Below are 14,197 nucleotides of genomic sequence, written 5' to 3'. Positions count from 1 at the left end.
TCTACGGTACCGGGAAGTTAGGACGCTAATTCTATAGCGAGGTTATCTTCGGTAGGGGTAGACATCGACCCTACTTATTAGCTTCGGAGTAAGCGAGGTGCTATTTTAACTACTCTAGCGTACTTAATACGGCTATTCCCCGGTAGGGATAAGAGGCAATATACTATAAGGGAGTATATAAATAGGTGGTCTTAATATAGTAGTTAATTTGTAATATGCGATATTGCCTAGAGAGAGAAAGGAATCTATAGAGGTAGGGATAGCTAAGTATAGGACTTCGCCGAGGCGCCGACGTCGGCGTACCTCTATAGTCCTTATATTATACCCTCGCGGTACCGTAGCGGTACCGTAGGCTATTCCCTAACATTATAACCTTATAGACATTCTTTAGGAGATTCTTTCTAAAATAACTAAGTCTTCTATACTATAGCTCCTACTAACCTTTAGTAGGATAGAAGTATTACTTAACTAGAGTTTACTCTTACTAACTTGTTAGTTCTTTTTTAAAAGTTAAAAAGGCCCTCTTTAGGAGGGCTATAGAAATAGAGGAAATAACAGGTATACTATTATATATTTTAGTATATATAACAGGAGTCCTATTTTAGGACAAAAGAGTAAACTATAGTAGTTAAACACTAAACTAATAACTAAACTAATTCTAGGAGATAAGGTTAACTCTAAGACTAGGAACTAGAAGMGTATTTTTAAGYAAAACTTTTCCTYTATTYTTTCCTTCTATTAGAGCCTCCCYTATATAACTTCCCTAAAGGTWACCTCCTCTAACCTTAATCTACCTCCTTTTAGAAAGAGGTTTTATAGATCTAAAAAGTTGTAGCTAGTTAGTTATATAGGCTAATATATAGGAATTAAGAAGCTATTCTTAGGATAATAACTTGCCTTTTGTATTAATTAAGAAGTAGGCAATTTTATCTACTTCCTCTTTGTCTAATAAGTAGGAAGATAATGCTTCTAAGCTAGTAATATCCTTAGCTTAATAAGCTCTCTCTYTAGATGTTCTTCTAACTTTTCTTATCTCCTTAATAATAGAATTAACTACCTTTCTTAGATCTTCTAGAGAATCTTTTCTTAGCCCTTAAGGCTTCTTAGAAAATTTCTTATTAAATCTCTAGACCTATCTTAGCCTATTAGCATTTAATTACTAGTAAGTGTTACCTTAGGATAGAGATCTAATTACCTTCTAGGCCTTTTAAAGGTCTAGGCATTCCTTAATTCTATGTTTTCCTTTATATAGGAAATAGGTAAGGTTAAATACAGCTATTATAATCTCTAAGGAATTGTCCCTAGCCTCTTATAACTCTAGAATTAAAAGAATCTATTTATAATCTCCTTTAAGAAGTAGTTAGGCTATAATAGTATTCTTAGTTGCCTTAAATCTTAGTAGAAGGGCTAAGAGGAGGATCCTAGCTTTCCTATAGGGGTCTTTATAGTAAGCCTCCTTTAGATTAACTTCTACAATTCTTTTAGCTATCTAACTAATTTTACTCTAGGCTAATCTAACTAAATTATTATCTATTATTCTAAAATTAATAAGTTCCTAAACTATAACTATTATATARGTAGTTAGAACCTTACTATACTTTAAAAGTAGGAAGATCTATATYTTAGTAGTATARGGTAAAGCTAAATTAGCTTARAGCTTATCTRYATTATCTAAACTAATCCTTAATCTTAGTTTATATCTGCATTTTATATTRCTCTTACTAAAGCTTAAATCTTATRCTATAATTCCTAGCTAGTCTTTCTTTAGCTRTATAGTAATCTTTCCTTTATTAACTATTATTATTAACTTAATAGTATTAAAGACACCTTTCCCTTCTAGATTATCCTTCTAGAGATTAAACTATCTCTTCTAGTTCTCCCTTCCTAGAATTAGAATCCTAGCTTAGAAGGTTATGTTCTTATTATCCTCTATCTTTATAAAATAAAAAATTTTCTTTTATTTAGCTTAGTCCTACTAAGGCTTTTAGTAGTAGAGGAGGAGAATGTATATTAGTATAGGCTTTAACAAATAGGCCTTAACTATTTTATAGCTTTAGACCCTTATCCTTTTAGATTTTCTTCCTAGCTTATCTATATACTAATCCTTAGTATCTCTTATAGGGTAGTATAGGAGGATCTAAAATTCTCTTTCCTCTTTTTATATACTAGTATAAGGTAGGGAATACCTTTACTACTTTAGGGTTAAAGTTCTTTCCTTTAGTTTAGTAAAACCCGGGCTTATAACCTATTAAATTGTCTAACTAAAAATCCAAATCTAGAGGCTAGAGAGGTAATAGGATGCAGCGGCAAAGGGTGAGATAAGAGACTCTAATCTTAAACTAATTTATTATAAGGTGTATAGCACTTAAAGTAGGAACAAAACAAGTATATTAATTAAATTAATTATCTTAAGAACTAAATATTAAGAATAAGTATGTGCCTTTGGCCTTAGCATCCTAATTACCTAACTAGGGAATCACCTTAGAGTAGATTCTACTCTAAGCTCTCTTCCCTTTCTTAACCTGTTAGGTTTTAATAATAACGATATATTATAGATAAATCGAAACCGTAATAAGAGAGAGTTAATGCTAGATTAAGCAGATATAAAGCTATATATCGATATAGCGACACTTTAATAACCTTCCTAAGTATTTAAATAAACATCTCTAACCCCGAACGTAGCGTTTCGTCGACCGTTATAACGATATATTATAGATGTATCGAGTCGAGCCGACTATACTACACTAATGCGAATAAGCGAAAGAGTAGCTATATATCGCGATAGCTACGCTTAGATAACCTTCTAAAGTGTTTAAAAGAATATCTCTAGCCCCGAGCGTAGCGCTTTATTAACCGTTAGAACGAAATATTATAGATAGATCGAGTCGATCTAACTAGACTATACTAATACGAATAAAGCTCGCCTATATATAATAACGCTATAACGACGCTAGAATATGTATTTTAAGCATAAAAAGGAATGTTTCTACCCTCGACTATATCGCTTCGCTAATCGTTAAAATGAAATATCGTAGATATATCGAATCGACTCGGCTAGGCTACTTTTTACGAATAAAGCTTACCTATATATAGTAACGTTTTAACGACGCTAGAATTTGTTTTTTAAGCGTTAAAACTTATATTTCTACCCTCGACTATAGCGCCTTATCGATTACTAAAGCCTACGAACGGCTAATAGATTATACATTCGATTCGAAGGTATTAATACGAATAAAGCAAACTAGTGCGGTAAAAGGCTATAATTACGCTAGGATTTATATTTTAGGTATTAAAAGAAACCTCCCTACTTCCGGGTATATTAATATACTTATCTCTAGAGCTAGGAAATATTAAGAACGCGAATTTAGAGGATAAAGACTAAATACGAATCTAATGTACTCCGATACGATATAACGCTATAACGATACTAGGACAAGCATTTTAGATGTTAGGAAAAACGTTTCTACCCCTAGATATATCGCTATACTAAGTACTCGAGTCTAGAAATACTAGTAGGGGGAAATTTAGGGGTTACGGAACAAAACGGATTCGGTAGACTCTTATACGATATAAGGATATAATAATAGTAGGATAAGTAAGCTATATGTTTAAAATTACTTCTCTAACCCCGAGTATAGCGATATACTAGTTACGAGGGGTAAGATATGCTAATCGAGCAAATTTAGGGGCTAAGATTTATTAGCGGTAAAACGAAGTATTTATATATAATAGCGATATAGATAACACTATAATAGCTTAAAGAGACCTTAAATAAGTATATAAGAGTATAGTTATAGTAGTATAGCGTTCTTTAGGAGGAGCTCTTAGTATTTTAGTCGGGACTATTAGATCGAGCATTTAATGTAAATAACGATATAATAATATAGAATACGATATAGCTAACATCCGAATAGATTAATACGGGTCTAAAGAAGCTTAGGGAAGTACAGTTATACTATTAGTTCCTCTATAAATACCGACTATTAATATTAGAGTAAAATATCGAGTTAACCGAAAAAGCGAGCTACTAATATAGAAAACGATATAACGAACATTAGAACTACTAGATACCGATCTAAAAAGACCTAGACAATTACGACTATACTAATATTTTGCTTATTAGCATCGATTATTAACTTTCGGGGGACCGCGAATCTTAGAGATAAAAACGAGCTATCGATACGAGAATAGTATACTAAACACCCGAGAAGCTTCGTAAGGACCCGGAAAAGCTTATACAAGTTCGACTATATCGATGTTCTTCCCGTTATATCGATATATAAACTTTCTAGCGAATTTTAAGTCTTAGAGATAAAAACGAGCTATCGATACGAGAACGATATAACGAACATCCGAGAAGCTTCGTAAGGCTTCGAAAATGCATATACAAGCTCGACTATATTGATATTCTTCCTATTACATCGAATATCAACTTTTATACGCATTATAAGTCTCAGGGGTGAGATCGAACCATTGGCGTGAAAACAATATGGCGAGCATCTAAACAGCTCGGCGAGTGTCCGAAGAGGCCTATACAAGTCTCATCGTAGTGATATTCTTCACATTGCATCGAATATCAACTTTTGAGCGGGTTGTGAGTCTTAGAGGGAAAAACGAACCATTGACGTAAGAACGATATAGCGAGCATTTGAACAGCTCCGCAAGGATCTGAAGAAGCATATAGAAGTTTCATTGAAATGTAAGTTGCCCTGTTAACATCATTTATCACCATCGGAGCGAAACATGAATATAGGATATAAAAAGAACCATTGATACAAGAACATCGCAATCAACACCTCAGCAGCTCCGCGGGGATCCAAAGATACATAGGGAAGGTCGGTTGAGGTGTTATATCCCACGTTGTAATGGATTCTCGCCATTGAGGCAAACAAGCGTCGCTAGAAAAAAACTCAATTAATGTAGGAAACAATACAACGAACCCCTGAGCAGCTCCACGAGGATCCTAAGAGGCATATCGAACGTCGATTGAGGTGTTATCTCCCTCGTTATAATGAATCATCGCCGTTAGGGAGAACAGKCGAAATTAGAAAAAAAAAACTCATTAATGTAAGGAACATCACAACGAGCATCTTAGCAGCTTCACGAGGATCCGAAGAGGCATGTACAACTTCGGTTGAATTGTAGGTCGCCTCGTTGAAATGAATCATCGCCATCCGGGGTGGATAAGCGTCGCTGGAAAAAAACTCCGTTAATGTAAGAAGCAGTACAGCGGACAGCTCAGAAGCTTGAAGATCACGTTGAGAGACACATGTAGGTGTCATTGAAGTGTTATTCGTCCTGTCGACATTGTCGTTGGAACAAATTTTGAATTTAAGCAGCAATTTGATCGAGGGTGACCACGGTAGTATCTGAGGGAACACGACTCACATGGCAATCCGGCATTCATTTCTAGGAGCCGAGAGTGTTTTGTGCATGTCTATTGGAGCGTTGCGATGCCTATTGGATCGTAGCAAAGCTCATGGATTGTATGAAACCCCATTGGATTGGGCCAATGATTCACTCTAGCAGCGCTTGCAAACACACACATTGTCGACAAAAAGGTTGCATCACCTCTGATCATTTCTCTCTATAACGCTATGTATTGCTGTGTCTATTTTGATCAAGACCAAATCTGCACACCACCACTTCCATCAGCAACAGCTCTGATCTGCCCACCAATAGTCAACGGATTCCCCTCAAAAACCACAAACTCCTCCAATTCCTCCCCTTTGCCCTCTTCAATTCCAAGAATATCATAGAGATTACTCGAAGCCAAAGCCAAAGCCTCCTTCTCATTGATCTTCCCCGCACTGTTCGCATGCACGATTCCAGCCTGTAAGAAAAGATCCCGAGCTTCCCAGTCCTCGCCAACGCCAATGGCGACTTTTACACCAGCTGCATGTAAAATATCAATGGCTGTCCCGTTGGTGAGTGGGGCTCCGGTTAGAGCTCGGCGTTCATCCYAGGTCGTTGCGTAGCTGAAGAGAGGAGATAAAATAACGGAGACGTTGGCATTGTGGAGTTCTTCTGCCAGCATCCAAGATTCCGCACCACCGAACAATACCAGGCGTAAGTCTGCAGACGATTTGCTTGCTTCAATGGCTGTGGACATTTCTTCTTTCAAGCGCAGCAAAGAGGCGATGGTGTCAGCAGAGTGCACATTGATTACAAGTGGAAGACTGCCGTTCATAACTTTTGTCAGCGCAACTTGCTCGGCCGAAGGCTCTTCCTCTGCTTTTTTGCCGGAAAGTGCCCCAAGAAGCTTTGCTCGCAGCTCCGCAATCGCACTGGATGTTGTGGGTGTCTTTCCTTGTTTCGCAGAGGCTGTCAATGTGTAGTGCAATGCGACAGCGGGATCAAACACAGCATGCTTATCAAGAGAATGCTTTGCGCCGGTGCGAAATCCAGCACTGATACCCTTATGTTCGGTCGATCCAAACTTGGGAGCAGTGATTGCTTTAGTCACACCGTGGGAGTAAGCTGCTTCCAAGTTCTTACCATCCAAACGAAGACCGTCAATGGCGGCCGAAAAGGAACCTTCTCCGAGGGAGCCATCTGAAGTGGCCTTTTCGGCCGAGATCTCTTCAAGGCCAAGAAGGCTACCAAATGCTGTGAGTGGCGGTGCGAGATGCCCGTCCTTCAAGGCCACCACATTGTTGCTTGACGATATCGCATGTTCGCAGTCGCCCATGCACACGATTCTACCACCTTTGATGACAACTTGACCAGTCTTGCCATCGAGATCCATCGACTGCTCATGGCCAGGTAGCTGGACCTTGGAAACGCCCGTAAAGACGACATTGTCAAACTTTGATGGTTGCTTCTCCAAAGTCGGATAGACTGTCATTTCCAGCGGGGCAGTCAAAGGCTTTGAAAGATTGAACGGCTTTTCAAACTGCGGCACACCATCGATGAAGACCTGCAAAGGAGTGGCACCAACTGAAAGAGGGTCGGAGTCCCACAGTACGACGTCTGCATCGAAACCAGCCTTGACTTTGCCAAGCCGTGAGCCCAATCCGAGGAGCTCTGCTGAGGCACTCGTCACTCCGGCCAGGGCGACATGGTAAGGAAGCGAGTTACGATATGCTTTTGCTGCCTCAAACACCACATGCTGGGCGTTGAGGACGGGATTGTCGCTGACGTAGACTGGGGTGATGCCTTCATCGTACAGGATCCTTCCAGCTTGCTCCGACGCCGCATACGCCTCCGCTTTATAGTACATGTTGTCCGCCTGAGTTGAGTGGGGTTGTTAGCTAGTTTTTATGGATTGACAGTGTTCAAACATACAAACAAAGCAGCAGCTGGTGCACGACCGCCATACGCTCTCTTCAGAACCTCGGGAATGAGATAGRTCGAGTGAGCATGATGGAATGCCCGAACTGGAAACTTGAACTCATTCGTGTAGCCGATGAAGGACTCCAGATCTGGGATTGTGTAGCAGTGAGTGTTTACCATGACTTGACCTCTGAGAACCGCAGCTAATGTCTCCCACCTGAGGTCTGCAGGTAAGTATGAGCTCATACTTTGAGGTCCGATGGAGTCTGCAGCCGCACACCAATCATCCTGACTGTCTCTGAGAGCTGCGGCCTGCTCAAAGGCGTGACGGAAATACCACGCTTCTCCCAGTCGGCTGAAAGGACCAAAGTTTCTGCCCACCTGACCATATACGTTTTTGGCATTCTCGCCACATGCCATTTTGATGTATCGATGATTTCTCTCGGGATCAGCCAGCAGACTCTCAATACTCAACTCTGGTCTGCCATTACTCTTTCCGACAGCATGCTTGATCACGAAGGCCTCTCCACCAATGTTGTTGCCACTACCGGGAAGGATGAGAGAGGTTGTCACTCCACCGGATTTGATGACCTGAGATTGTTAGCTTTGTCGAGTGGAGGATAGAGGAGAGAGTCCACCTGAATCTGCGGATCAAGCGGGTTGAAACCATCCAAGCTTCGAACAAAAGGTGTGACGTCCTCGGAAAGTTCATTCGTGTCGGAATTTCCACGCAATTCAGGCAGAGAGTCGACTCCAGTATGTGAATGCATGTCAATGATTCCTGCAGTGAGTTGTCTGCCGTGGGCATCAACACGATCACATTCCTCAGGCAGGTCATCATCCGGGATATGGGAGCTGACTTGCTCGATGAGTCCATGTCGAAGCAGTACATCCAGGGTAGTCCAAGAGTAATCCTCAGTGTCGGGATTGGGTTCGCCAGTCCAGACAGTAGCGTTGCGGATGAGAACTGGCTTCACGCCGTCCACATATCGAGCACTGACGTTGCGGTGGCCGCTGGGGTCGACAGGTGTCGATCGAAGCTTTGCACAGGTAGCGTAGTCTTTATCAAGCTCTTCCAAGGAGAGGAGATTTGGGTTGCCGGCTTCGCCTTTCGACCATTGCGTGTATGCTATGTAGGTGAGGCAAGCTAGAAGGATAAAACGCAGAGCTCTACGTCGAACACTTCGTCTGCGATATTGTTGGTGGTACTGATCTCTTGGAGTGTATACGGGCAATCCGTCGAGCTCTTCGATCTTATCCATTGTTGGAATGAGGTGGTGTGAGATGAGACAAGAGCGTTATCAGGCGAGATGTCGTCGTCGTCGTTCTCCACTTTTCTTACTCATCTCTTACAAAGCACGATAGGGCAGCCTCCCGCCCTTCTTACTTTACACCTCCCTACAACATCATCTACCTCCCTCGTCAGTCTGCGTTGGATCACAGCGTGTCACTGTTGAGACGCTGCTCTTCACGTATCAAGGATAGAAGTGCATTCGATGGACAACAGCCTCGCGGCTTCAATTGGCCTGCAGATCGCCTTAAACCCACTTTTGCTCGATCTCCCAGTGTCCTTGGCTAGAGATCTCTCTATATTGTAGCTTCCCCGTTGCTCAGCCTCCCTCCTTTCGAATGGGACATAATCTCGACCGAATCATGTCTTGCACGTATACATCGCTGTACTACTCCTCGAAGGCGTTCCCGCTAATGTTTGTAGAGTCAGTGTTTGCAGATGATCCAAGACATCACGTACTCCCCCTAGGAGATCTCAACGGAGCGGTCACACCGATGTGCGAGACTGTCTTATAAAGTATGCCTGGGGAGACCCAGATCCTCGGGAACGAATCCTGCTTGAAGGACATGTCTTTCAAGTCCTAGCCAGCTCAGCTGCTGTAGTTCGACGCATGCGATTACGAGACTGTCCGCGGACTCTATGGATTGATGCGACTTGTGTCCAACTTAAAGGTGTACCAACCAAAAGGAGCTCCTCACGGATGACATCTTCTCCAGATGTCGACTCAACCAGATCTAGCTCGGCGAACCGGGTTGTTCGGAGATAGGAGCTCTCGCCAGTATTGAAGACATTCTTTAGAAAGCGAGGGCGGAAACTCAAGATGACGCAGAGTCCCAGAAGCTGATCGAATCATCCAATACCTCCTATAATAAGACTTTGAGTGTGGATGCCCTATCTGCTCTGTACATGTTAGAGATTCATTAATGTGATGCATTGATTCTATCCGTACGATGGGTGATTGATTGGTTGATATACAGCACACTTTTGAACTATGCATGGGTATTTAACTTACTTACTTCTTCACTGAACAGAAAATACAGCCCGCAACGCCTTATCTCGTCTCATCTCATCTCATCTCATCGTCATACTTTCATGCCGTACTGCCCATTAGCAGCCACCTCCAGTTCCTGAAGTCCAGCCGACTGAGTGTCCCTCACAAAAAGTAATCCGCCACGGGCTTCTTACTAGGCATACCCCTAGAATCCTGCGGCGCGGCCTCGAACACTCTATACCTCCTCCCAGGCCCGACTCTCTGCTCTCCGGTAGCTCCCGTCCTTCCCTGATCCCCATTACTCGCTCTCCCATACCCGCCACCCTCATCCTCGCCCAACTCCAATATCGCTGCCACATTCCCACATCGGTAGCAATAATTCGGCGCCGACCAGACGGTCACGATGGTGGAATCGAACATTTCCTTGAAACCTTCCATCACCAATTGGTGCGCTCTGCAGATGAGGGAGAGGTCGTTTTTGTAGTTGAAGCATTTCACAATGTCGGCGCCGAAGAGGAAGCCTGCTCCGCGCGGAGAGAGACCCCAGCCGTCGATTTCATCCGGATCCGACCAGAGGAGATCGCACATTGCACCTTCGTGGGGAACTTCTTGTTTGCGGTCCAAGAGCCGGATCTTGTCGATGCTATCGATTAGAGGACTTAGACCACCGTGTACGCAGAGGACGGCGCCACCGTTGTTTCCAGAAGAGCCATTCGAGGAGGAGGTGGCGCCTGTTCCCGGAGCGCCAGTTTGTGATGCTGCGGGTGTTTGTGAGGGGGATGATTGCGGGTTGGAGAGTTGTGATGTGTCTTGGGATGTTTGGGCTCGGGTTCGAGGAAAGCGGTTGATGATATTGCCTTGGGAATTGAGGATTTCGATCTCAATATCTTCGGAGTCGGAGTTTGCTTGTGCGGGATCGACGAAAGCCGCGTCGGTGGGAGAGAGGTCGGTGGAGGCGCCGAGGACCAGCGCTCCCAGGGCGAGATAGTCGAAGACTTCGCAGCAATATCTGAGGCAATCGATGAATGTTAGAATGTGGTGACATGGTTGGGATATTGACAAGATGGATGTCTTTACCTCCACACATTGGCACTGCCATATTTGCGCAAACATTCGTCGTAGAAGCCATAGACGGTGGTGATTTGGCGGGATTCGTGATTGCCGCGGATGAGGGTGATGCGGTCGGGATATCGCACTTTGAGGCACAAGAGGAGGAGGAAGGATTCCAGCGAATAAAAGCCCCGATCGACAAAGTCGCCTGTATAGATTGATGAGGTTAGTTGATATGGATGGATGGATTGAAAGACAAACCCATAAACAAGTAATTCGTGTCGGGCACATCGCCACCAACACGGAACAGCTCCATCAAATCGTGGAATTGGCCATGAATGTCCCCACATATCTACCAAATCCTCACTGTCAGCCTCTTCCCCATCATATTTCTTATCAAACATCGGCCTACCGTCACGGGAGCATTCACGCTGGTGACATTTCCCTCTTCAATCAGCAATTCCCGCGCCTTGAAGCACAACTCCTTGACGTCGCGCTCGGGAATGGGTCGACAGCTTCGCAGCTGCTCAATCTGCTTGTCCAGGTTGGACATGATGCTCCTTCTTTTCCCTTCCCCAACCCTCCGATCCTGCTTCTTGCTCCGCTGGGCTCGTTTGCGCCGGAGTACCGGGTGATGGCGGTGTTGGCGGTAGAGGTGGGATGTTCGGTGAGGTGCTTGCTTGGAATGGTTGACACGGGTCCGGATATCGAGATTGGGGGCGGAGAATGCTGGTGGAAAGGCTGTCAAATGTCTAGCATTAATCCCGTCTGTCCGTCTGCCTTCAACGCGTCGTGTGAGGCATCATTTTTAGCTTCACCCAGGCACGCGGCCGCTAAACTCTCGGGATCGACCGCGGGGTTCCCGTCGTCCCGTCATCCCGTTAGACACTGGCCCTCCGAAGACCTCCGCCTTCCCTTTACATTGCATCAACGTCAACAGGACACCATCTCATCCTTTGTCTTGGTGTATCGCGAGTGAGAGGCRGCTGTGGCCCAATCGATCGCAATCCCTGATGATCATCCAACAGACACGACGGGAATACATTAACTCTCCTGAAATCTCCTCTCCATCATGGCTTGAGAAGGCGTACTTTGTTCTCATTGTCTGATGTATGATTTCAACGAGGCTGTTGCTCCGGACAGGCCACATTCCATTCGTACTGGGACTACATCAAACACCAGCTCATCCCGCAGAATGTGGAGCTTTCCATTGCGAAGCTTCTCGTAACGGGTAAGTCGACCAGAACCCGCATTTCCAGGACCCTACATCCACGACATGCGAATGTTTTGTCAGAGATGCGGCCTTGGATGCGAGACTGAGCCAGGTGACTTCCTCAAATCTGCTAGGAGATGTAGTCTCGATGCATCCGAGAGCCAGAGATTGAAGATGGAGAGTTGCCGGGTGGATAAGTATCACAAGTTGTCCTGGAAATCTTGATTTGGTCTGCTTTTGCTGCACGTTACTCCTTGAAAACACCATCTTCACCAACCAGAGGGAGCGAGGCTCCCAGGTCATGACATCAAGCCTAGACAGTGGACGGTATGTATGGTAGAACCGTTGGAGCGTATGGTACTCGCCTTGCCCACCAAATCTGCGACGGACCTTATTGACATGTTCTTACGGTGGCCAGGAAGGAACGCATCCCATGGCATGCCGAGCTTTCGGGAAAATAGGAGCTGATGTTGTCGATACGTACACGGGTACGTACTCAAAGGTTCCCGGCATAGTTTGATGCTTGAACAACGAGTGAAGACCAACAAACCGCTCATATCCTACGACCCCAGTCGCCCATCGCAGCTTTTAATGAAGAACCTTGTCTGGGACATCCTTGATTTGAGCATCCAGACCAGACAACGGTAATAAGGCGGTTTTTGCGGAACCTCTTTCCCCCTATTCAATGCCCTCGATCTGCTGCGTCTTATAAGTAAAAATCTCCCTGTAGGTCATTGTCTTGTTCAAGTCGACATGTGATGTATTGATTTGCTAAGTATGTACTTCTCTGCATTCTACAATCACATCGCCTCCCCCTCAGAAATCTTCTCATAAGCAGCCTTAATCTCCTTCAACTCCTTCATCCCCGCCACCCACTTCTTCACATTCGGATAACTCTCCAAACTCAACTGCGCATACTCATACGACCTCACCCAGGGATAAAAGTGCAAATCCACAGCAGTAGGCGTAGCACCGGGCAAGATGAAATCCCCATCCCCGTGACTGAGCTGGCCATCCAGAACTTCAAAGTTTCGATATGCTTGCACTTCGTACCGTTTCCGAGCATCTTCGTTTTTGGTGGAGTTGTAGTGTGTGAACCAATTGACTTGGCCCTTTTGGAGTGAAAAAAAGACATATCAGCGGGACCATTCAGATTGATCAATGCCGAGGGATGAATAATACTCACCATCATTGGCCCAAGAGTACTCAACAGAAAGTACTCCCACTTCTCAAAATCCACGCGATCTTGTTCCGAAGTTCCCCTAGGACCCAATTTATTCTCTTTATCATAGACTCGCAAGATGTAGTTCATGATCGCTCCACTTTCCCAACTCGTGACGCCTGTATTGGGGTCTTCGACGGCGGGGACTCGACCATTGGGGTTGATGGGGAGGAAGTTGGGACCTTTGACGCCGTTGGGGCCCTCGCCGAATTGCCAGAGTTTGACGGTGTAGGGGATGGAGAGGAATTCGAGGGCCGCGGCGATTTTGTAGGGGTTGGGTCCTGTGCTGTGGGCGTGCAGGGTTAGGGGTTTGAGGGTGGAGGACATGGTGGATGATGAAGAAGGGGTCTGGGTTTTTTTGGTTGTTTATGTTGGGAGATGTTTGAGGACGGATGGGTTCAATGATGACTTTCTTATACTGATGATGAGGGGTACTTTTCACTGCGGTGGGGCATGGAATAGCTTCGCAGGGGGGAGATGTTTCCGGCTTTGGTTGCGTCACAAGGACCGCTGATTGCTTGCTTGCTTGGCTGGACTGTCGTATCATGTTAAGTGTTGATGCTGTTTTTCTCGGAGATGTCAAATGAAGTGATGGGCGAAGGTATGAAAATGCGGAAAGTGCATGAAGGGGTAGACGCAGCATCTCAATGGAAATTTCCAGGGTGTTCTCTCATCAATATATATGTCAATCTCTTCTCCCAAATGGATGAGAAGAGCATTGCTGATTGGGCTCTGCTGTATTGGACGGTGGATGAGATTTTGACGTGCATCGGGTAGCAAATGGGGGGGAGCATGTCCGAAGATTTAGTCGATTTTGTGGCGGGAACTGATTCAAAACGAAGCAATATAATGAGCACCAGGACTTGCCTTTTGAAGTTCCTCTCAGTTGAAGGTATTGTTCATTCTTTGTGTCATCCATCGGGGTATATCACATGGAAATGTGCAAAGTGTGAGTGGATTGATCGGCGCGGACTTCGGACCGATTACCCACACACACAATATGATCGGCGCCAGGTTCCCCGGACTGGCGTCGAGTGTCCATGTCGAAGATTCGCCCGTGCCATGGATCGTCCTGCCTTGTTGAAGGAATGGCGTGCGTGTTGTTGAAAGTGGTAGAGCGTATCAGTACACATAAAAGACATCGACTGGAAAATG

At 44.6% G+C, this 14,197-nt stretch overlaps 3 protein-coding genes; all 3 read right to left on the bottom strand.

Annotated features, from left to right (window-relative positions):
• Window positions 1-5,620: 5,620 nt before the first annotated feature.
• On the bottom strand, window positions 5,621-8,537 carry RCC_09879 (uncharacterized protein; the record flags this gene model as incomplete). XM_023775118.1 has 3 exons in its annotated part: window positions 5,621-7,231; window positions 7,288-7,866; window positions 7,914-8,537. 3 exons carry the CDS (start codon window positions 8,535-8,537, stop codon window positions 5,621-5,623), a joined length of 2,814 nt encoding a protein of 937 aa, XP_023630886.1.
• Window positions 8,538-9,719: 1,182 nt separating this feature from the next.
• Window positions 9,720-11,160, bottom strand: RCC_09878 (probable phosphoprotein phosphatase X-1; the record flags this gene model as incomplete). XM_023775117.1 has 4 exons in its annotated part: window positions 9,720-10,566; window positions 10,635-10,815; window positions 10,869-10,959; window positions 11,020-11,160. 4 exons carry the CDS (start codon window positions 11,158-11,160, stop codon window positions 9,720-9,722), a joined length of 1,260 nt encoding a protein of 419 aa, XP_023630885.1.
• A 1,460-nt stretch (window positions 11,161-12,620) lies between these two features.
• Window positions 12,621-13,369, bottom strand: RCC_09877 (related to Glutathione S-transferase II; the record flags this gene model as incomplete). XM_023775116.1 has 2 exons in its annotated part: window positions 12,621-12,932; window positions 13,007-13,369. 2 exons carry the CDS (start codon window positions 13,367-13,369, stop codon window positions 12,621-12,623), a joined length of 675 nt encoding a protein of 224 aa, XP_023630884.1.
• Between the last annotated feature and the right edge of the window lie 828 nt (window positions 13,370-14,197).

Source organism: Ramularia collo-cygni (assembly GCF_900074925.1).
Source record: "Ramularia collo-cygni strain URUG2 genome assembly, contig: RCC_scaffold20, whole genome shotgun sequence".
Classification (NCBI taxonomy): Eukaryota; Fungi; Ascomycota; class Dothideomycetes; order Mycosphaerellales; family Mycosphaerellaceae; genus Ramularia; species Ramularia collo-cygni.
Note: the sequence above shows the minus strand (reverse complement) of the source record. Positions and strands in the feature narration are given on the sequence as shown.